The sequence below is a fragment of the Saccopteryx bilineata genome, chromosome 1 (genome assembly GCF_036850765.1).
Source record: "Saccopteryx bilineata isolate mSacBil1 chromosome 1, mSacBil1_pri_phased_curated, whole genome shotgun sequence".
Taxonomy (NCBI): domain Eukaryota; kingdom Metazoa; phylum Chordata; class Mammalia; order Chiroptera; family Emballonuridae; genus Saccopteryx; species Saccopteryx bilineata.
Genome location: NC_089490.1, coordinates 394,651,776 through 394,675,114, shown reverse-complemented (window position 1 = coordinate 394,675,114; position 23,339 = coordinate 394,651,776). Strand labels below are relative to the sequence as shown.

The 23,339-nt window shown below is 54.6% G+C and overlaps 1 protein-coding gene across 5 annotated transcripts; it reads right to left on the bottom strand.

Moving 5' to 3' along the window:
* Nucleotides 1–10,379: 10,379 nt before the first annotated feature.
* On the bottom strand, nt 10,380–22,628 carry MS4A10 (membrane spanning 4-domains A10). 5 transcript variants are annotated; one of them, XM_066254013.1, is made up of 8 exons: nt 22,537–22,628; nt 17,870–18,090; nt 17,300–17,419; nt 16,171–16,227; nt 15,506–15,637; nt 14,282–14,392; nt 11,984–12,090; nt 10,380–11,103 (listed from the first exon to the last, which is right to left on the bottom strand). In XM_066254013.1, exons 2-8 carry the CDS (start codon nt 18,068–18,070, stop codon nt 11,058–11,060), a joined length of 774 nt encoding a protein of 257 aa, XP_066110110.1. In that variant the 5' UTR covers nt 18,071–18,090; nt 22,537–22,628; the 3' UTR covers nt 10,380–11,057. The 5 variants fall into 5 exon arrangements, with proteins under 5 accessions (XP_066110110.1, XP_066110112.1, XP_066110111.1 ...); XM_066254015.1 differs by having other exon boundaries at nt 11,984–12,087; XM_066254014.1 differs by having other exon boundaries at nt 17,870–18,093; nt 22,537–22,612.
* Nucleotides 22,629–23,339: the final 711 nt, after the last annotated feature.

Sequence of the window (23,339 nt, the reverse complement as noted above, 5' to 3'; positions counted from 1 at the left end):
TTTAGAGGGTAATCTCAGGTCCCTGCCAGGGTGGTGTGAGAGAGATTTTACAGACAGGGCCCTTTGGGTGTCCCTTGAATCATGTATGGGGACCCATTATCAACCTAGGCATCAGGTGAACTCTGGCCAGAACCTTCCACCCTCACCTGAGCTGTTTGTCACGGTCATTATAAGGGTGTGCAGGGGCTCAGGAGAGACCCCTGCAGTTTTTAGAAAAGCCTGTTGAACCCTGTTCTCTTACACTCCTTTGCTCTCTACTACGGACATCCCAGCCCCCTTGCCCTAAGGCGGAAGGATACTGAGGGGTTCTCTGCAGTCCTCCAGAGGACCCAGCAAGATTGAGCCCCACTTGTCTCTAAGGCAGGGCTCCCCAAACTATGGCCTGTGGGCCACATGTGGCCCCCTGAGGCCATTTACCCGGCCCCCGCCGCACTTCCGGAAGGGGCACCTCTTTCATTGGTGGTCAGTGAGAGGGGCATAGTTCCCATTGAAATACAGGTCAGTTTGTTGATTTAAATTTACTTGTTCTTTATTTTAAATATTGTATTTGTTCCCGTTTTGTTTTTTTACTTTAAAATAAGATATGTGCAGTGTGCATAGGGATTTGTTCATAGTTTTTTTTTTTAGTCCGGCCCTCCAACTGTCTGAGGGACAGTGAACTGGCCCCCTGTGTAAAAAGTTTGGGGACCCCTGCTCCAAACTGTCCCATAAAATTTTTGCTGAAGCCTCACCTGTGGTGGCGCAGTGGATAAAGCATCAACCTGGAATGCTGAGGTCACCGATTCGAAGCCCTGGGCTTGCCAGGTCAAGGCACGTACAGGAAGCAACTACTGAGTTGATGCTTCCCACTTCTCCCCCCCTCTTTCTCTCCCTCTCTACCTCTTATCTAAAAATCAATAAATATTTTTTTTTAATTTTTCTGAAATATTGTTAACATTATAATTAAATAAATGCTATTCTTAGCATTCTTATCAAAGCTATGCATCATATGGATCACTTTCGTTTTCTGCAAAGGTTTCTGTTTTCCATCGAAGTAATAATAGCACTTATTTTTCTTTTAATTGTTTAAAATGTATTGATTTTAGAGAGAGAGGAAGGGAAGGAGAGAGATAGACAGATGGACGGACAGAGAGAAAAACTGTTCTATTCCTGCATGGGCTCTGACCGGGTACTGAACTGGCAACCACTGCTTATCAGGACAGTGTTCTGACCAATTGAGTTATCTGGTCAGGGAGTGATTGTACTTTAAAAAAAAAAAAAATTCATGTTGAATAAAAATTCAACTTCAAACTCAAAAATGAATAAATAGATAGATAAAATAAACAAGCCCCAGGAGAGGCCCAGCACCTGGTAAGTGTTCAGTTAGTGCCACAACCCTTCCTCTGCTTGTCTCTGATGTTGGTCCTGAGCACAGGGCCATGGGTGTAGGCCCCTGACATCTGGGGACTGTCACGCCGTCTCAATGGCAGCATCCTTGGCTGAGTGGAGTGCGAATGGCTCAGAGATCACCTGACCCAATCTTGCATCAGCTGAGGCCCCCGTCTCCTTCAGTCAGCAGGTCTCAGGTCACACAGAGAAGCGCCACGGCCAATTCCGCGCTCTGCCTGTGTGTGCACTCCCAGAGCACGGCTGACCCACAGGGCGACACAGCACCTGGCATGTGCCGGTGCACAGACCAGGGTCGCTGGGAGGAAGGGGCGAGCGAGGCCCATGTAGGGGGCGCAGGCATGCCAGCTCTGGAGCTGTGATCCTGGCTCTTTGATGTATAGTTATGTCACTTTGGGCAAGCACCTTACCTTTCTGTGCCTCAGTTTCCTTACCAGGATAACAGGAAAATTTACTCTTAAGGGTTGTGGCTCTGCAGTCAGGCAGCCTAAGTGTAGATCAGGGGTCCCCAAACTTTTTATACAGGGGGCCAGTTCACTGTCCCTCAGACTGTTGGAGGACCGGACTATAAAAAAAAAATTATGAACAAAACCCTATGCACACTGCACATATCTTATTTTAAAGTAAAAAAAACAAAACGGGAACAAATACAATATTTAAAATAAAAAACAAGTAAATTTAAATCAACAAACTGACCAGTATTTCAATGGGAACTATGGGCCTGCTTTTGGCTAATGAGATGGTCAATGTGCTCCTTTCATTGACCACCAATGAAAGAGGTGCCCCTTCCGGAAGTGCAGCGGGGCCGGATAAATGGCCTCAGGGGGCCACATGTGGCCCGCGGGCCGTAGTTTGGGGACCCCTGGTTTGGAGTGACAAAAGACAGTAAATCTTTCTCACTGTGATGAAATTACACTCCTTGAAAAACAAAAATCAGGAAAAAGAGCTATATAAACATTTTTTGGGAGACAGATATAGATATCAAACGAATAAGTTGAAAATATATTTATAGTGGCTTCAAATATCTTACACTATCTGTCCCTGATTTAACTCTCTGACTTCATTTCCCTTGAATTCTCCCCACCCCCCTCAGTAAATCCACTCCAATTAAAACGGATTCTTTTATTCCATCCACTCTTCAGGTTCTTTGCACTCGCATCTCCGGTTCCTGGAATGCTTTCACCTGAATCGTTCCTGGGGGCTTGTGCAATCCCCTGGAGCCTGGGTGCTGGAGGGCGGTGGTCTGCACCGGGCTGGCGCTCAGTGCTCCCTGGTGCTCAGGGAGCGTTTGCTACATGTGTGAATGGACGCTCATTGCGACCCCCAAGGGCAGGGCTGGACATTTCCAGTTCACCGACCAGGAAATCCACGGCTGGGAAAGAGGCTGTGATTTGGTGCTAGGTGACTCAAGGAGACAGTGCCCGGTGCAAGGACAGGACTGGGAATCAGGGACTGGGACTCCACACCCACCAGGTACAGGATTGGGGCACAGGGCTGGGGATGTGTAAGGACGTGGCAGCTGCCACGTTATGGAGGGTGGCTGGAGCGAGGGCCGGAGCCCACTGAGGTGGAGGCATCACTAGGCTGGGGCTGAGTGTGGCCACAGAGGTCCAGACTGCCCTCTGTTCCACTCAGGGTTCTCGTATCTGAAGACAGTTGTCCTGTCACTTCCCCAGAATTCTCTTCTTTTCAAGCTAAAGATCTTCTGCCCCTCTGTTGGTCAAATAAGCTTGTAATTATGATGTATATGTTTGCTCGCTTATAGTTTGCATTGGGTGTGAGGGACAGGCTGTAAACAGGCAGGGTCATTATAGCCTAAGGCTTAGTTTTAAGACTAAGCCTTTCCCACCCTAAGTGACTTTGTCTCAGAGACTTCCTTGTTTGTATTGATATATTGGATTAAAGGTTTTGATTTCTACACTATAAAATGGGGCAGATCAGGAGCTTGCTCTCTCTTAGTTCCTGAGATTAGCATTACAGGTGAGAGCAGAGAAAGGCCACGTGGAAGAGAGGAGAAGCAGTCAAGATGGTGGAGTGCTGAAGGAGAAGCCAGTTTGTGCAGAGAGAGGGAGATGGGGAACAGAGGTGAATAAGGCTGGTGAGGTACAAATCTTTGATCCTAGGAATACTCAGATAAGTCAGTGGCTTTGGGAGCCCTGAATGGAAAGGGAAGCGTTTTCCCACTGTGTGTATTTCTTGCCTGCTGGGTGCAAACTAGGATTAAAGCTAATGGCCCACCAGTTCTTGGCTCCGTTATTTCATTACCATCTGTCCGAATCAAATGTGGACCTACACGGGTCAGGCGGCTGTGATGGTAGCCGTGGATACTGGCTTTATATGCTCCTGTTGTCCCTTCCATGACAACATGGTACCTTTTTTAGGATAGACACCCATCTCTACAACCCTTCCAAATGTGAGGCCCGGGTTCCCTCAGGCCCCCAGGTGACTGCCCCATGGGGGACCCAGAGGCCTTGTCACTTCCCTACTCCATGACTCCTATGGGTGTGGCCAGGTCCCCATCCTCTTCCCAGCCGTGAGCCAATTCAGATCCTCACTCGGTTGGTTCCAGCTGCCTTCCCAGGATCCTGGTCCTGAACGGACGAGCGCAGACTTGGTGATTTGGCCTTGCTGCATTTTGTTCTGACTTCTATGGAGTCCCAGCTCTCTCCTTCAATTAGATCACCCCCCACCCCCTTGCGTGTGTGAACAGCTGCTTCCGGGTACCTTAAATCAGGTCCTGCTCAGAACACGCTGCAGGACCGGGCACGTCAGTTCCCAGCAGCGCTTATCTCATCTCGGAGGCTCGTCTTTTCTTTGTGTTCCTAACCGCTCAGGCTGAGTCGCCCAGTCTCCAGAGGAGGGGCGGAGACCTCAGCAGAGGAGATGGACTGGAGTGGAACCTGGGACCCCTGTTGTGAAGCCTCCCTGCTGTCCCCACAGACCACGGCCAGGGTGCGGGGAAGCTGAAGGTTGGGAGGAGACCTTCTGCACAGCTCCTGTGTACCTGCAAGGCTTATCTCCCGACCCCCTCCAGCATCTGCGGATTTTGCTGAAACCGGAAGGCAGACCAGCTACCAGCCCTTCCCCTCCCATGACAAGCCCTCCTTCTCTGGCCCTGCCCAGTCTCCACAGCCTGTCCCCAGCCCCTGGCAGGCCCGGGCAGGGTGGAGGCGGGCTTGGGAATGAACCCCAGGCCCAGGTGGGCCAAGAAAGGGGGCGGGGCAGCTCACACCCCATCTCACCCTCACCCCAATACCAATGTTTCTCAAACTTTGGCGAAGATCAGACTATATACGGAGGGCCTAGTAGAACACAGATTCCTGGGTCCCAACCCCAGAAATTATGATTCAGTGGGTGTGGGGAGGGGCCAAATTCTGCAGTTGGGCATCTCCTGGGCGAGGCCACGGCTGGTCCGGGGACCACACCGGGAGGCGCCGCGCCCTGTGGCGCAGACTGAGCGACCCACGAAGAGTCCCCCTGCTTCACCGGCCCGTGCAGAGCAGCGGCTGAGTTCACGCTATCATGTATTTATCCACTGAATATTCTCTGAGGGGCACTGGGAGCACAGCAGGGAACTGGGGGGCAGCTGTGGCCCCGGCCTCGACAGCACTGACGGTATCTTGAAACGCTTGAATCTCAGAACTCCTTTGAGGAAGGCTGAGCTGAGCAGGAATTTCCCCCGTTTCACAGGCGAGGAAGCAGTGGAGAGGTTACGTGTCTTGCTGAAAGTCACACAGATGCAAAGTGGCAGAACTTGAACTCAGGGCTTCTCAACTTGAAATCTGGCCGCCATCCCCTGGGCGTGAACCATCTCAGCTTCACGGGGTTGGGTTTAGATGGCGGAGTTACAGACCCTGGACGTGTGTCCGTGGTGACAGCTGGGGCTTCTTCTTCAGGTATGGAAGGAGAACTTGACAGGTTAACAGGCACCCCCAGGCCCCCCTACACCCTCCCCCCACAGGTCGCAGTTTAGCAGTGAGTCACGCCCTCCCCTCTCCTCTCCATTCTCTTATCCCCGTCCTGTCATTTCCTCTAACATCTGGATTCTCTACAGCTCAGGCCCTTCCAGCGAGAGGGTGGTCTTCCCCACCCACTATAGCAGCCTCGTCTCCATGGCAACCCCTGGAGACCTGCCTTTGGTAACCAAGGAGCATATTATGAGGCCCCTTTCCTGAAGCATGGAGCAACGAGGACCTTGGTTTGAGAGTAAAACCGGGCGGCTCTGTGGCAGGAGGACCTCTGTTCTCTCCGGCTCCGCGCACCCCAGGGGTGAACGGGCCCCAGATCTGACTGAGCCGCTGAGATGAGGTTTCCTCTATTCCATTAACTTCTCATGGGGCCTCAGGAGCCTCAGGCCCCCCAGGTGTGGGGCGGAGCAGCTGTCCTCGGAGTCCACAGGGTCAGCCAGGCCCCTTTTTGAGGATCTCACACCCCAACTTGCTCTATCAAAGGACCATTGTGAAAACAAACAGATCGTTGCTCCCCCAAGGACCCTTCATATGCTTGTGAATCCCAAAGCATATCATTTATGGTACATTTTAAGGATGTACACATTATAGCAACATTGATGAGAAGACAGTTCATTGCAGTGGCTTAACAAAACACAAAAACGTACGATTTCACCGCAAGTGTAGATGTTAGAGATTCTGTCCAGAGTGGCTACCAAGCGTGGAGGGCGTGGGCCGGTATTATGTCATTTGATTCTCACGGCAGCCCTGTGAGGAGGTCGATTCTGTCCCCCTGTTCTTTAGAGGCAAAGGGGCTTGTCAGGGCCAAGAGAGAATTTGAATCCAGGACTCTGTCTCCAAAGTGGGTGCACCTTCACGCACGCCTCTCTGCCTCTGTGCTTTAGGCATCGGACCTAAATCAGGAATAAAGCCTAGACCTGACTTTCTATTCTTTAAAAATAAGGCACAAGGCAGACATTTCGGGTCATTAAGAGTGCCCTCCATCCAGAAAAGGGGCTGAGACATCAAAGGGTTAGTCTGCTCTTTTATTTTCTGTTTAGAATAAAATCTTGTACAACACTCAGATATTATCACGCTCTGCTTGAGTGGTTTTAGCTTTGCCTGAGAGATGACTCAGGGTAGATGTAGATATCACCATTTTTGGAAATTAGATGCAGAAGGTGCAGAAGATTGCATTTACTAAAGATGGCTGCCACCTTATCTCCTCTCCGGCGATCTTTCTCCTACGTGACCTTGACACCTTTTTCCTCGAGTTGTGGGGCCTATGTCCTCCCAACCCCTGAACCTGGATGGACCTTTGTGATTGCCTTGGCAGAAGCAGTATGGCAGAACTGGTGCCATGTGACGTCTGAAGTTAGATCATAAGAATGCCATGTGCTTCTGCCTGGCTTTCACAGGGTGCTGGCTCTTGGAACTCAGCTGCCGTGCTCTGAGGAATCCCAAGTCTTCCGATGTGCAGCGGCCACGTGGAGACCAGTGAAGGTATTCCAGAACACAGCCCCTGTCATCTGCCAGGCATGAGTGAGGATGCTTCCAGATGCTTCCAACCCCCACCTGCCAAGTCAGTCCCAACTGTGAGCTTGCCTAGCAGAGGTCCCAGGAGTCACGGGGCAGAGACAGCCCCTTCCTGCTATGTCCTGCACAAATTCTGTGCCACAGAACCTGTGAGCAGAGTAAGATAGTTGTTTTACACTAAGTTCTGGGATTGTTTCAAGGCCAGAGTAACCGAAATGGAGATATTTTGCTCCCAGTCAGGTGTGTAGCTCAAGGGAGACAGCCTTGTGGTCTTCTTTGCACCCTCCCCTGGGGCAGATGTGATTGACAGCAAGGTGCTCGGCCATTACTTCATTAGAGGCAGAGGGACAAGCCCTTCCTTGTTCTTTAGTCATCGTATGTTAATATATTAATAAATACTTGCTCACTTGTTTATTGTTTATTTCCCACTGACTAGAATGTCAGGTTCTTGTGAACAGAATTTTTTTTTTTCTGTTTTGTTGGCTATTGTATTCCTGGAGCCCAAACTAGTGGTTACTTAGTAGCTGCTCAATTAAAAAAAAAATTTATTGAATGAATGAATGAAGAGGAAACATCAAGTGGGCACGGTTTTTGATAACGCTTTCTGAAGAGAATTTTGTTAACATTACCGTGTCTTAGTTACTGTGATAATGTAAAATTATTTTCTGGACAATGGCAATCTCACATGGCGGGGGGCGGGGTTTGTGGAGAACATAACTGAGAAGAGAATGATTGAGAAGAGTTAAAAGCATTAGGAGTTAATTGTTAAGAGTAGGTAAGAGTCACAACCTTTTCTTAAAGTAAACAAAAAGATCATTAAATGTATGATGAGTGGTAGGGGACTTCAGGTCTATACTAAGGAGTCTGCTCAAGGAATTTGTTCCTGGACACCATCTAAAAGGACTTAGGATGAGTCAACAATAAGAACTGATTCAAACAAGCATTCTTTGTTGCCTGCTATGTTATGGGTGTCATGAGGTCCACAGAAAAGGGAAGGTGGGGACACCATCCTCAAACGATGTTGAGTCCAGCTGGAGAGAGAAGACTGAAGGCCGTGAGAGAGCCTGCCCAGTAAGGTAAGCAGGGCTTACTGCTAAAACTGATAGGGCTTCACCAGCTGAGGCTCCTGAGGATTAGGGAATATCAAGGAGGACTTCCTGGAGGAGGCAGGTCTAGGGGAGTGAGAGACTGTCCAGGTGGGCGGCTTCTGCAGGCACTGACCAGAGACACACTACAACACCACAGGGGTTCACTAGAAATCTGCTGCCTGTTAACTCAGGTTTCCACCTGGTAGGCTCTCACACAGCTGGTAGAAAGGAAATCAGTGTCCCTTTTGCCAAAATACTCCTCAGTAGGTAAGTACTTAAGTAAGGTAATACTCTTAAGTAGCAAGAAAACCTGCTTCTCCCCAGCACCAGCCCGTGTCCATGTGGCACTTCTGTGATGCGCGTTGCAGGTTGCCGTGCGCGCTGGCTGGTGGCCCCGAGACCAGCTGGGGGGCACCCCTGGAGTGGGCACTGCCCGGCAGCCAGATTCTGAAGCCAAGTAATGCACAGCAGGGGCTTCCCAAGAACGCGTCCGAAAGCCTTAGGTCTCCTCAAAAGTTATTTGGCTGCGATGGAAACCCACAGAGAGAACAGCAGCTCACAGAGTAAACCGCGCGCCTCTGAAGAGAAGTGGTCACTATATTTAGAATGAGACTCCTTATGCTCTGACCCCCCCCCCCAGACCCCTCTGCCATTTGTGACTGAGTAATGCACTCCAGTTTCGAGTGAGAGAACCAGGAGAGGAAACAATTCTAAATAATTTCAGTGCCATGTGGTGCCTGTGGTATGCCTCCATTTTGAACATAAGGAAAGAGGGTTACAGTTTTTATTAATGGGAAAATGATTTCTTCCCATTCTCACTAAGTTAACATTAAACAAACGTGGAAAGGTTGTGAATCCCCAGGGTGCCAGGTTTTGAGCCTGCCCTGGCTGCCCAAGTGTTTCATGGCTGCCTTGCGGGCAGGATGACTTCTTCCCGGCCACTTTGTCCTCTCGGTGAGATAAAACCAATAATATGTGTGGAATAATTGAGAACCTCCCAGAGGCCATGATAAATGCTGGTGATCAGGGTGACCACCAACTGGAGGAATGGGTGTCAGTGGAAGAACCCAGGAAGTCCCCAGCGTGATGTCTCTGTCCTGTGACTTTCCCGGCTGTTCCTTCCTTGACCAATTCTGTTCCATTCTGCAAATAATACCTTTCCGGGTGCAACCATGAGCAGACCCCAGTGGAACCAGCAACCTGAGCGGGTGCCCCAGTTCTGTGCTTAATGCCGCACCCCCACCTGGTGGCCTCTCGTCATATGTCATGTGTCGCTTTCTGTTGTTGAAAGCGACTTTTCCAGGGTCCATTGTGACCCTATAATTTATCAACCAAATGGGAGCTTTTGTCTAGGTGGGACACCAGGACGGCACGCAGAAACTAGGTCTGTGCCAAGGACATATGGTCAGTACCTGGAGAGTGCGTTCTGCAATCTGCTGTCACATGACAGGTGGGTACCAGGAAGCCATGCTCTTCAGAATGTCTGTGGGTAGCTCTTTCCTCTCCAGGGCAAGGCAGCTAGATCATGCCACTGCACAGTCAGTCTCAGACCCTTTGAAAGCAGTGATGCCCTGAGCATGCGCAGAGCTGGCTTGGGAGTGCGACAGTCTCAGCTCTGCTACTGTGGAGCTGTGTGATTGGGGGTATCCCTTTACCTCCTCAAGCCTTAGTTTGTTCTTGTGTGAAATGGGGCAAAGATTGGCATCTCTGTCACAGTGTATTGCCGTGCCAGGCTCACCCAGCCAACCAGGGGCAGACCAGGCTTCCCTCTGCCCAGTAGGGCACCACAGGGTTATAGAATCATAGCAGCCTGGGTCTGGGCTGGTTTGGGCATCTAGCCGAACCCTTCTTCATGAGGTATTATTATTGGCCATGTTGGTTATACACGGTGCCAGGCTCTGGGTGTGCTAAGCCCACTTTGTGCACTGGATCATTAAGCGACCAGAGTATTAGGGGACAGTCACCCTCCTCCCCATGATTCAGATAGGCAGAGAGGCTCAGCAGTCTGAGTCACTTGCCTGAGGCCTCCAAGCTGGCATCCGAGCTTATCGTCTGCGCCCGAGCACGAAGCCTGTGCTCCTTACCCCCTCTGTACTGCAGCCTCGAGCATCCTGGTTACTGCCACCTTTCCTTTCAGACACTCAGCCCGGGCTGGCTGCCCAGAGGGTCATTTGTCCCAAGGTGAGACCCGGTTCCGCTTAGGCTTCTCAGACCCTGACAGCTGCACTGCGACCTTGCCCTTGGCACTCTGCGTCTCCCACTGCTACCTGAGAGCAGCTTCTTCCAGCCTTCACATACTGCGCTAGAGGCAACTGCCTCATTGCTCTTAGGGACTCACTCTGTAACAGACCGATGCCATACAACTGAACTTGTAAAATACGTTAATAATAATAATAATAATAAAATACTACTTTCATCGGCTTTAATCACAGAACATATCTAACAGATTGAAGAGGGGGTTAAGCGACATCAGCCTTGGCCCAGAGACAGCTTAGTAAAGATTCAGGGCCCTGGCTGGTTGGCTCAGTGGTAGAGCATCAGCCCAGCATGTGGAAGTCCCAGGTTTGAGTCCCAGTCAGGGCACACAGAGGAAACACTCATCTGTTTCTCCACCCCTCCTCCTCTGCCTTCTCTCTCTCTCTCTCTCTCTCTCTCTCTCTCTCTCTCTCTTCCTTTCCTGCAGCCATGATTGATTGGTTCAAGCGCATTAGCCTCCCGGGGCTGAGGACAGCTCCATGGAGCCTCCACCTCAGGCGCTAAAAGTAGCTTCGTTGTGAGCATGGCCCCAGATGGGCAAAGCATTGGCCCCAGATGGGGATTGCTGGGTGGATCCCCTCCTCTCACATGGAAAAGAATAAAAAAGAATATTCAAAGAGCAGGCTCCGCAAACACCTGGGGCAGAGAGTGTAGGCAGGGGAAAGGCGAGAGGGTGGCTCAGAGGCAGGGGCACGCCTGGGTGCCGGGCATCTCGAAGAAGCCAGGTGGCTGCAGCGCAGGGAGGCAAGAGGTGGGGAAGTCACAGGGGAGACCACAGGGGCGCGTGGAGGGTCAGTGTTGCTTTATTTTCATCCTGTTACATCATTTTGTGGTTAGCTTCTGTTTATGGAAAGATACTGACTTTGTTGTTGCCGACACGAAGTACCCCTCTAAAATAATATTATGTGAGAAAAAAAAATCAATTTAAGGAAACATCAGGTTACTATAATACAGCACCCAAAGAACCCAACATTTGTGAAGATTGTTCTCGGGACATCTGAGATTTGGGGGAGGAGGAAGGTGGTCTCTCTCTCCGTCACCTTGTTGGCTCCGCACAAGGTACGGAACTCCGCGGCTGAGGTGTCACTGGCGAGCTCAGACGTCAGGATGTCACCGCACGTTGCATTGGCCCCTGACGTCAGAGCTTTCCAGTGGGGGGCTCTGGTCGCTTCCTCCACCCGCTCCCCCGGGGTGCAGTGGAGACACTGAGGCCCAGGGAAGCAGAGAGACTCACGAACAGTGTGAAGGGAAGAACCGGTCACGGTTTCTGTCTGACGCAGCGTCCCCACCGCCCCCGCCCTGAATCCAGGGATTCAGATGCATGAGTTCCCCTGAGACACCGAGTCGGTTAGGCCTCCTGGGCTCCAAGGACCCGCCTCTGGCTCTGCCCAGCCTCACATGGACAAGCTCCCCGAGCGTCCACTCATGCGGACAAGCTCCCCGAGCGTCCACCACTGGTTGGAGAAAGCGGACAGGGAAGGCAGAGGCTGTGGCGTGGGCACAAGGTCTGCTCCTGAGCTGTCAGGGCGGGTGGGAGGACCTGGTCATGCTCTGGTCTGGCTGAGGCGGCTCCGGCCAACCAGGCGCTGAGGTTATGGGGGTCGGGGGCCTGGAGGCCCCTTCTGTGTCTGAGGGGATGGGGACCGCCCCACTTAGGCCACCAGAACGGGTCAGGCAGTTCTCGGAACAGCGCCGTTTGCCCCTTTCAGGTAATGGCCCCTGGGGAGGGTCCATGGCGTGAATTCTGATGCTGCGATGAGCTCTCTTCACCTCTGCTTCTGCTCCTCCTCTGTGCCACCTCGAGTCACGTCCTCATAGGATGGCGGAGGCCCACTGAGCTCCAGTGATGTGTCAGGAACAAGGGACATGTCATCCTGCTGCAAAAGAAAAGCCACTGTCCCCCCTGCTCACACACGCGGAGCGAGCGGCCATCTACAGAACACTTTCCCACGGGCTCACTTGTGGAAACTGTGAGATGGCTGTGAAGCTGTGGACACTGAGGCTGGAGAGACACCAGGAAGGTGGTGCCTGGCTCCCTCCCCCACCTTGTTCTGGAGAAGGGAGTGGGAGGAAGCCCACGGGGGCAGGGGCAGCAGACTGGCCCTCGTTCCCAGCCGGCTGCCACCGTGCAGGTAGCTACGTGTAAGTCACTCACCCTGTTGGCTCCCTTGGACCAAGTGACACACTGAGGTCCCTCCCCGCTGCAATACATTCTAGGAGCGTGTCTGCTGCTAACAGTGTCCCTCGCCACTGTCGCCTTGTCCTCATCCCTGATCTGTGATGAGGGTGGCCCCAGCCCAGTGCTGCAGAGCCTGTCCCTGAGGCTGTCCTCTCAGAGGGACGAGGCCACAGATGCCTGTCCCTGAGGCTGTCCTCTCAGAGGGACGAGGCCACAGATGCCTGTCCCTGAGGCTGTCCTCTCAGAGGGACGAGGCCACAGATGCCTGTCCCTGAGGCTGTCCTCTCAGAGGGACGAGGCCACAGATGCCCGTCCCTGAGGCTGTCCTCTCAGAGGGACGAGGCCACAGATGCCTGTCCCTGAGGCTGTCCTCTCAGAGGGACGAGGCCACAGATGCCTCTGAAGGGAGGTCCAGCTCAGTCACTTACTGGCTGCATCACCTTGGGAACTCACTGAAACCTTTTGGAACCTCCTCTTGAAAACAAAAAGGCAGAGCTTGCCCCCCACAGTGCAGGGTCCAGGAAGGCGGGCGCCAGTGTGGCAGGCTGAAGGACGGCCCCAGGCGGTCCATGTTCTCATCCCCAAACCTGTGACTAGCTCAGGTTATACAGAGAAGTACCTCAGGTTATGTATGAGGTATTAGTATTGGCAATTCTCTTTGGTGGTCTGGCATTTCCCACCGCAATGAGAAAATGTAGAGTTAACATTGCTAATCTGGTGACCTTGAGATGGGAAGATGGTCCTGGATTTTCTGGGTGGGCCCAGACTCAGGAGGGCTCTTCCTTTTTCCTTCCCTGTATTCTTCCAAGGTGAAAAGGGGGGAGGGGGGAAGAAACACAGAAGAGGACACACACTCCCACATGAGCCTGACCAGGATCCACCCATAATGCCCACCAGGGGGCGATGCTCTGCCCCTCCAGGGTGTTGCTCCGCTGCAACCAGATCCACTATAGAGCCTGAGGCAGAGACCATGGAGCCATCCTCAGCGCCCAGGCCAACTTTGCTCCCATGGAGCCTTGGCTGTGGGAGGGGAAGAGAGAGATAGAGAGAAAGGAGAGGGGGAAGGGTGGAGAAGCAGATGGGTGCTTCTCCTGTGTGCCCTGGCTAGGAATCAAACCCAGGACCTCTACATGCTGGGCCGATGCTCTACTGCTGAGCCAACCGGCCAAGGCCACAAGGGCTCTTAACAGAGGAAGGGGAGACAGAAGAGAGAGGTTTGAGGATGCAGAGGAAGGGGCCACAGGCCCGGGAACGCAGGTGGCCTCTAGAAGCTCGGAAGGGCAAGGAAACTATAGATCCCCCAGCAAGAAGGTGACCCTGCTGACACCCTGCTTTTAGCCCAGGAGGACCTATTTCAAATTGCTAACCACCAGAACTGTGAGATAAAACAGCCGTGTCATTTTAAGCTGCTGAGTTTGTGATAATCTGTTACAGCAGCAATAGGAAACTGATACAATTGTCTGCAGCATTTAGCTCAGTGCCTGGCCCCTCAAGGGCCATAAGCAGGAACATCCCCTGTTAATTCCTGCAGACAGGTAAGGGCCTCCATCTCCCCATCCCTAAAAGTGGGGTTGGCCTCAGTAACTCCAGGCCCCCACACAGCTCTCTGATGTCCTAATGAGAAGACTTCCTACTGGACGATAGGGCAGGAACTGAGACAACTTGTTTGCTTGGTATTACATCAACTCACAACCACCAACTCATATCTGCTTTAAGTGAAACCTCAGTAGAGAGATGACACTAACGTGAAAACTACCAAAGTGTTCAATTTGCAGGATTATGGGGGATTGACAACGAGTGAGAGACACGATCCGTATGTGCTCCCTGCCCGAACGTCCCCTTCCCGAGCCTCCTGTTTCCTTGTGTTCCCGTCTCTCGCGGGCCCTCACCTCTGCAGACGGGTGGTCCATCCTGTAGGCTAGGATGGCCGTGGTCCCAGGCAGGAAGAGCTCCAAGAAGGTGAGGCAGAGTAGGGCCAGCTCCAGCCTCTGGATGTGGACCTGGGGGAGGAGGGGACTGGGTGAGGCCTCACTGGGTGGCACAGGCAGGGCTGAGACCCAGCCAGCAGAGGGCGCTGGGGCTTCAGCTCCCAGGTGCGCATGGGAGGGAGGCGGGGCTGCTGTGTGGGGCCGGGAGTGCGTCTGTCTCTGTCACTGCTCTATGCTCAATGTCAGGCGCCCTTGGGTCCTCGGGGAAATATGTTTGAGGGCTGGAGAAACCATGAGGCCCGGGTAGAAGTGCGGATGGCCTTAGGTGTTATCTCATTGAACCCCGCTGAGATGGGGAGAGCAGGGCTCAGAGAGAAGGACTATCTCTTACAGCTGGGGAGGGAGGAGCGAAGCCGAGGGCTGTGCAGCTGGGACATCTCCTAGGGCCAGAGTGCTTGGTGGGGACGTGTGTGTCTGTGCACGTGTGTGCATGCATGTGAGTTCACACGTGTGTGTGCATGGTGGAAGGCAATAAGGAATAGCGAGCCAGCATGGTCAGAACCTGGGAACCAGACTCAGAGGCCCTCAGCCAAGCACGTGGAACAGCTGGTCTACCTCCTGCTTCAGAGGCAGCTGTGGGGAAAAGAGCACGGGGCTTGGAGTCAAAGACCCAGCTGTGAGTCCTCACTGCACCCCTGACTTGCTATGAGGCCTTGGTCCACTAATTTAGCCTCTCTGGACCTCAGTGTTCACGCCCATGAAATGGGGCGACAATGTGGACTCGGCTAGTTCTGCAAGGCTGCTGCGAGGCTCCCGGATAATGACATCAGGGTCCCTGCGGACCCAGTATTTAAGGAGCCTTGAATAGGGAATCGACAGGTCCAGGTTGTGGGCCTGAATTTGCTGCCAACTTGTCGCTTGGCCTCGGTCCTACCCCACTTTGGCCTCAGTTTCCCTGTCTATACCAGCAGGATTGGACTCAGTGACGGGAGTGGTGCTGACCACCGAGGAGGCCAGCGTCCCCCTCTGCACTGCCCCTCACAGGGTGTAAACACATTGGCCGAGGGCTCTGCCGCCTGTACCTGGGCTCCAGAAGAGGTTTCCTGGGAGCCGGAAACTTGCTCTCGGCTACAGCACCGGCAGTGCCTTCCTGGGAGTCAGAGGACCCCGCGGTCTGGTACTCACTGTGCTGTTGGGGTACGGCCTCCAGATCGGGGACGTGAATGGGCTCTCCAGAAAGAGATCCTTGGCAATGACAAAGAGGCCAGCCAGCACGCAGAAGAAGCTGATGAAGTTCGCTATCAGGCATAGCACCTTCTACAAGCAGAAAACAAAGGTGACAACCATTGTCCAAAGGTCAGAGACTGAGAGCTAATCCGAGCCTGCCAGCAGTTCGTTCTGTGAGCCCAGGAGAGACTGCACATCTCTGGGCTCAAGACTTCTATCCAAACATGGCTTTCTTAGCTTGCTGACCACTGAGAGGCCGGAATGGCTCTCACTTTCTACGGGGACCGGACTGGGGGACCCAGTGCCCGCCTCTAGATCCACTCGGCTGCTGTGTGGAGAACAGGCTGAACAACACCCCCAGGCCAGAGGACACGGGGGACAGAACTGGGTGGGGGAAGGGCAGTGGGTGGAGGAACGGCGTGGAGTCAGGGACGTGAGTGAAGGGCGGATGTCCAGCACAGAGGCACCTTTCTGCTTGGACGTCCTCTGCTGCTTTGAAGACCTGTGCCTGCTCCTGGCAAACCCTGGGCAGCTGCCACCCAACCTCCACCGCACACAGATGCCCTGCCCCAGGTGACCCCAGGCGGGGAGTGGAAGGGAGTGATCTCAACGCACCAACGTACCAGAGAGGGTTTCGGAACCATTTCCATTGTTCCCGCCAAGATCCCTGACACGAGGAACTGCAGGCCAGATGTGAAACTGTCATAAGGATTCGAAACCCACAGATTCCTGCCCTTCCCACTGTTCTCTAAGGAAACCCACCCGTGGCAGCCAGCAGGGTTGAGAACACCATTGCTCCAACATAGGAACCTCACCCTGCCTGCCACATGGCCTGGTCCCGGCCGCTTCAGCCGGCCGCTCTGCTCTCTGCACACACACCTCCATACCCGGGATCAAGTTGTGTCATGCGCTCCAAATGCCCTCCCTGCCCCTCCCACTTGCCCCATTTTATTAGCCCAAACCATTCGTCTGGGATCAGCTGAACTATCCCCTCCACGGGATCCTCTCTCCTTCCTGAACCCTGCAGTGAGGAGGAGATTAGCTCTCAGTTCAAGGTCTCTGGCGTGCTTCTGCAATGATACTTTCCAATGTTCGCTGAGCACCTACTACACGCCCCCGGGGGCACAGGGATGAATGGGTACCACACGTAGAAACAGTTCCGGCTCTGTGCGCTGGAAGCTCGGAGCTAGCACCATGGCCCAGAGTGACGGTGGAGGGCTGGGACACCTGCCCGAGAGGGCATCAGGGAGCTGGGACCCTGAGTGAGCCGGACTCCGCCAGGGACCCAGGATGGGGGAGCACACCGTGGGGGAACACGGGGAACTGCGCGTGCACTGGTCTCCTCTCGTCTCCTGTCCCGGCCCAGGGCCTTGGGAGGGCAGGAGCCACACCTGCACCCTAGTGCCCCTGCAGACCGGCCCCGACAGAGGCTTGGTCACCAGGGATGTGCTGCTGCGTCCACAGGCAGCCTGGCCGCCCGGAAGCCTGCGAGAGGTCGAGTTGCCCCCTCCTCCCGGGCGCACGCTCACCCCCTTCTCGGCGGGAAGCAGGTGTTAAATGAGGGGAGAGTCAGACAGCCAGGGGGGCCTCCTGGGAAGGAGCTATTGCTAGACTGGAGGACAGAAGCAGACAGAGGGACACTGGAGAAGGCACGGCTGGTGCCTGCCTTTTATGAAGCCCTCTCTGCTTCACCCCCCATCCGGTCCCAGGTGCAGGGCGCCCCCACCTAGCTCATGTTTGGCCCCTACTCACGGAGGCTGCGCCCCAGAATGGGTACCAAGTCTTCAGCACCACCAGGTGAAGGCTTTTGACTGCGGAAGCCAGGCAGCCCCCAAGGAGCAAGTGCAGCACAGCACTGGCGATGTGGACGGCCTGGGCGGGAACAGTGGGCCGCTGTTAGGGGCCCGGCCTTGAGAGACGCCCTGACCCTGGACCAGCGGGCTGGAACGAGTCTGCTGCCCCCTCCTAAGGAGTCCCGGGGGGTCTGCAAGGAAGGACCCTTCCTTGGAAGGCTGGGGAATCGAGTAACTGTCCCACCACTTGTGGCCATGCCGGTGTCCCCCACTCCAGGGAAGACAAGGGAAGGGGAGCACGTATCTTCCGTTGTGGATTTCCTGTGAGCCAACCCCGAGCCTGTGCTGCTGTGGGTGTAGATCGCCTCGGGCCCCTTCTCATGGCTTTTCCAGTTTTAGGATGCGTGTTAAGTAGGGAAGCTGGAGGGATTTCTCATTTTCCTTCATCCTGGGAGCTCCCAAGCATTGCCCCCCTAGAACCCCACCCCCATTCTTCCCACTCCCATGGCCCCAGGAAATGGACACTCACGCCCAGCTCCTTAAGAAGGACCCTCCTCTTCCGGGGCCTCTCCTGGTGCCAGTCTGGAGGTAGGTGGCCAGGCTGAGTTGCCTTCCAGGGTGGATATGCCTGGCCAGGCGGGGCCGGGCTGGGGGCCTGCCAGGGCTCCAGGCCCCCAGCTCCAGACCTGGGAGTGACCGTGGCGGCTGCCTGCCAGGCTTCAGCTGCCATGCCTCGGGCGGGGATCCCGGCTGCTGGCTGAGGAGACAGGCTGCATTATAACCCGTCTTGTTTTGGGGGCTTGTGCCTGGGTGAGACTCGGGGCCTGTCACCTCTGCCCTTTGGGCCAAGGCCTTCCAGACTGCTGGCTGCTCTGCCCAGCAGCCCCTGAACTTGGCCTGACCAGGGATAACCTGGGCCCTGGGGATGGGGAGAAACTGCTGCTCACAGGGACATAGCTCCCTGCGGAGTTTGCGGGGACACAGCTACTTCCGGGGAAGAAACACAGGAACAGACATACTTCTCAACCATCTGAAGACAGGGGTCACCCAATCTGGCCTATGGGAGCTTGGCAGGCCCCCTGGTACAGGAGCCCTGAGCGGGTGTGGGGGACTCTGTGAACCGTCCCTACCTATCGGGCCTGGAGGAGGCAAATGCGGGCAGGTGAGGATCAAGTAATTGTCCCACCACCTAGGGCGATGGTGGTGCCTCTTGGGTTTGGGACGATGAGGAGAGAAAGGAAAGAAACTTCTGCTGAGAACCTGATATGAGCCAACATTGAGCTGGGAAGTCAATATTTAACCAAGTCAACATTTAAAAGTACTTTCTCTGTTCCTGGCAGTGTGTTAAACATTTTACATTTATTATCTGACTTTTCCCCCCTTATTCCTGCTCCCATTTTGCAGATGAGGCTCAGAGAGGCGAAGCCACTTGCCTAAGGTCACACAGCTAGTAAATGACTAGGCTGGGACTGAAAGCCTGGCAGGCCGGCTCCAGAGCCTATGGGCTTACATCCTTCATCTAGTGCTGCCTTGGTGACTGAAAATGGATGTGCTGGGTGTCTCAGCCTCGGGAAAACAGGCTTGGGGTAGTAAACTGTTCAGGAGGCCGGAAGCACCGGTCAGTATGTTGTATGTTGATGCATGTGTGTGGGGGTGCATATCAGCACTGGGGGCTGCCGGTGACTTGGTGACTTGGTGACTCGGTAAGAAGAGCGGAACTCTCTCTCTGGGGAACGGAGTGGGTGGGGCTGAGAGGGGAGGACGGGGCTGGGGGGCTGTGGGGATCTTGGTAAGAGATGATTCTCCGTGGGGCGGGACTAATGAGGAAACCCTTTAAAGGGAGTGGCCTATTTTTTTTACTTGTTCTAGTAAAAAAGAAAGGGGGACAAATTCCCCTGGATTTTAATTCCAACTGTGTGAATTCAGGAGGTCCCATCTGAGCATGCGTATTTTGCAGTTTTCCTGCCGCAGTGGTGAGGGTGGGCGGCGCGGGTTGGCGGGGTGGGGGGTGGGGGGGGCAGAGGGAACAGCTAGCCTGGTGACTAAATCCTGAACAGGGTGGAAAGGAAGAGACGCCATCAGAGAGCCAAAGGGCCAGATGGGGCCTTGGGGTGGGTGCGCGCCAGCTCTGGGCGAGGCGCCGTGCCTGCTGGCCCCACTCCATACTCAGAAAGTCGACTCCATTCTAGAGAAAATGAAACTGAGGCTGCGAGAGAGCAAGTGCCTTGGCCAAGGTCACAAGGCAAAGAAGTGGGACTGCGCGTGATCTGATGCTTGCCTTGTTCCCAGACAGCTGGGACCCCTGGTCAATATCCCCATTGCCCTGTAGCATAGCGACAGCTCCCGATTTACTGGGGAGGGCTGAGGGGGGGCTGAGGGGGGGCTGGGCCCTTCCCCTTTGGGGGCGCCAGAAGCCGAGCCCAGAGACACACCGCCGCCTGACTCTTCTCTGGGACCTGACCTCGCTGTGCCTGGGAATTTGTTGCCCTCTCAATTCCCAGCTCCCCAGGGCCCCTCTGACATAGCTAGCGGGCCTGAGGGATGCAGTGAGTGGCAGAAACCTGGACCCATCGGCCACGGGCTACAGCTAGACTTCGGTGCACTTGGGAGGGCAGAACCCAACCTGAGCCTGGACTCCGCTGGGAAGCACAAACGAAGGAGGACTTCTGGGCAGAGCGGTCTTGGAGTGAACAGGTTGCCCCCGGGAACAGTGTGTGCCCGGGTCACTGGAGGTGTGCTTCCACCTGGCATTCACTTTCCTGAGTGGTGGCAGCGGGAAGGGTTCAAATATCCACTAGGGAATTAGATTCAAGAATCCGGGGTAACCCTCCTTAAAGTACGTCCCATGGAACGCTGGTCCCGACAGATCGGCAGCAAGAGGGTTCTCTGGTCCAATAAGTTTGGGAAGCCCTGGACATCACCTTCCCACTCTAGCATGTTACAGGCCCCGGACTTCCTGCTGTGGGAGCACTCTACTTTAATAATAGAGCGTGTCCCAACTTCACTGGCTGTGCAACCTTTTTCTCATTGTCTTGCAAAGGTTCTGCATACTTGGTTATCTGTGGGGAACACTTTTGACCTTAAACTTACAGATGTCTGGTTCTGGTTTTACTCTCCCCCCCTTTGCCCCCCCTTGTGGCTTCCTCATCTGCATATCACAATGGGGGCCAGGACTGCACTGTGATGGCTAGGGTCACTTCAGCTCGACAGGATTCTCCCACAGGGCAGAGAGGTGCTGCAAGAAACTAGACCACTGGGAGGGCAAGAGTTAAAGAGGGCAGGGCTTAGACAACCAGAGGGAAAGGTCTGTAGAAGGGCACGAACTCTGGGTCCTTAGAAGGTTTATGCCTGTGATAGAGACCCTTGGGAACAGTGGGGGAAACGTTTTTACCTTTGACCCCACTCTGGTCCCTTCAGGCAGCTCAGGACCCCCAGGACCAGCTAACCTGGCACCCCTGAGGACACCAGCCCGGGCCTGGGTGCTCCCTAGGTCCCGGGCGGGAAAGAGTTGGGCAGGTCCCTCCGGCCCCACGCAGAGGGGACTAGCTCAGGAGCTCTGTAGGAGGATACGCCTGGGCCAGGCCCTGGCTCTGCTCCTTGGAGCTTTGACTTTGGGCAGGCTGATTACAGCGTCTTAGTCTCCACACCTGTCACCTGTCAGCTGGGGGCACTAGGAGCTATGCTGGGTGGGGGCGGGGGCTGTGAGGATTAAATGGGATAACGTCTGCAACGTGTGGCCTGGCACATAGCAATCACTCAACTAACACTGGCCAGTGCTGCCACCAGCCTGCCACATGCCTGGAATTCTGCCATCCAGGCTCCATCCGGTCCTTGCCTGGCTCTTGGTTGAGACCTGATAAATTCTGTCCTCATCATCGGAGGGGTGACCACAGGGGGAGGAGGCATGAGAGCTCTGGGCTCCCGGGGAGGCGGAGAAGGGTACGGAGCGGGAGTGGAGCGCTGAGGGCATTGAACCAGTGGTCTGAGGCTTATCTCTGGAATTCTGCAGAGAAAGCCTGGGCGGAGAAGCATGTGACCCAAGTCAGGCTGTGCTGCGGAGGCCGAGAGGACAGGGCGAGGCTCTGAGGGTGTCCCTGTGCATGCGTGTGCACGGACATGAGTGTGTGCGCACGGACAGGAGTGTGTGTGCACGGACAGGAGTGTGTGCGCACGGACATGAGTGTGTGCGCACGGACAGGAGTGTGTGTGCACGGACATGAGTGTGTGCGCACGGACAGGAGTGTGTGCGCATGGACAGGAGTGTGTGCGCACGGACATGAGTGCGTGTGCATGGACATGAATGTGTGTGCACGGACGTGAGTGTGTGCACGGACGTGAGTGTGTGCACGGACGTGAGTGCGCATGCCTGTGCACGCATGTCAAGCAGAGAAAGGCAGGAGTTGAGAGGTATCAAGTCACACCATGTGACAGAAGGGCTGGCGGGGGACCGGGGGCCACCTTGGAGGATTAGGGTTCAGTAGATGCCAGTTAGAAAACAGCTGTGAATGTGCCAAAGCCAGCTTCCCCCAGGGCTTCAGGACGGAGTGCTGGTGTAAGGAGGGGTTCACTTGTGAAGAACCCCAGGGCCCTGTGGGAAGTGGAGGCCTCCACTCAGGGACGTCAGGAGGCCTGGATGCCAGACCTGACTCTGGGGCGCGTCCCATCCCCTCTTTGGGGCTCTGCTTCCTCAAATGTCTCTCTGTGCGTGTGAGCTGCGGGGATTGGAATGGAACTGGCTGAGCCCTGTCCACACCCCAGCTCTCAGGGTCAGTGGCCGCCAGCAGCACTGGGCTCTGGGCAGCGAGCTCCTCCCAGGACAGATGCTGCCGGGGCTGCCCGCTGCCCAGATCCTCTTCATGGCTGCTAAGGGCTCACAGCTGCTCCCTTTTGGGAGTTTGAGTCACACCCCTTCTGCAACCCTTCAGCATGGCGTATAAAAGCCCCGCCTCCCTGCCTCGAGGTGGGACCAAGTCTGTGCTTCCGAGCAGCCCCCCCCCCCATGAGGGACCAGGCTGAAGCAAGCGGGCAGCTCAGACCACCTCTGGCCTTGACTCGTTCCACCTGCCCGGCCTGCTTTTCTTCTCTTCTCCCGAGAACTCTTCCGCACCAACCAGGCACACAAAATCCTTGTCTCGGGCTCTGCTTCTAGAAATCTGACTGAGACCTCCTGGTTCCTGCTGCGGGGGAACCACTCACCTGGTCCCCGGGACTTCCACTCCGAGCTCCCAGACACGCTCTGCCCTCTGGGTTCACCTTGGCCCCGCGGAGGGAGCACTGCAGACCAGTACTTCTTTATGACAGTAGACTTTGGATCTTCCCCCTCCGGGCCCCACCTCCTGTCTCAGTCCCAGCTGCAGTGCGCTGTCCAAGTTTCCGAAGCCCCGAACCCAGGCCGGAGAACATCTCAGCACCCGCCTTCAGAGTTGCCAGTTTCCTTTGTAAAGTCAAATGTTGACAACGTAATGGGTGTTCAGAGCAAGGTAGGTGAAGGTGACTGTAAATCTTCCAAGAGTCAGAGGTTGAGCCTCTGAAAAGATCTAATTGTGGAAAATTGCAAACATTTGCCGAAGTGGGGAGAATGGCCCGGTGAGCCCCACGTGCCAGCCCCCAGCTCAGCGTCCTCAGCTCTCGGCCGGACCCGTTCACCGCCTCCCACTCTGCTGCCCGATCGGTGAGCCAAACTCAGGCCTCCTACAGTCTAGTACTTATCTCTCAAACATAAGGACTCTTTAGCCAGAAGTGTGACCACGTGTCATGCCTAAAAATTAAAACGAGTTAAGTAAGTTCTGGTGCGAAGGACAAGTTCAATGCTGGGAGTCAGAAAAACCACTTATGGCCCAGTTTTTGCAACGTACTAGGTAGCAACTATCTAGTCAGTGTTCAGATTTCTCCGCTTGCCTTATAAGCATCTGTGACCTTTGATTTGCTTGAACCAGGATGCAGGCACGGCTCACAAACTGCGCCGGGCTGATCTGGGAAGCCGCTTGCTCTGCCCTGGC

What these genes read in the sequence shown, in the direction of transcription:
- MS4A10 (XM_066254013.1), bottom strand. Translation starts at nt 18,070, where the DNA reads ATGGCAGCTGAAGCCTGGCAGGCAGCCGCCACGGTCACTCCCAGGTCT. An exon ending in TGGACCACCCGTCTGCAGAG is followed by an intron (nt 12,091 to 14,281) that starts GTGAGGGCCCGC and finishes TTTCTTTTGCAG; the next exon opens with CAGGATGACATGTCCCTTGT. An exon ending in GAGGAGGAGCAGAAGCAGAG is followed by an intron (nt 11,104 to 11,983) that starts GTGAAGAGAGCT and finishes ATATTATTTTAG; the next exon opens with AGGGGTACTTCGTGTCGGCA.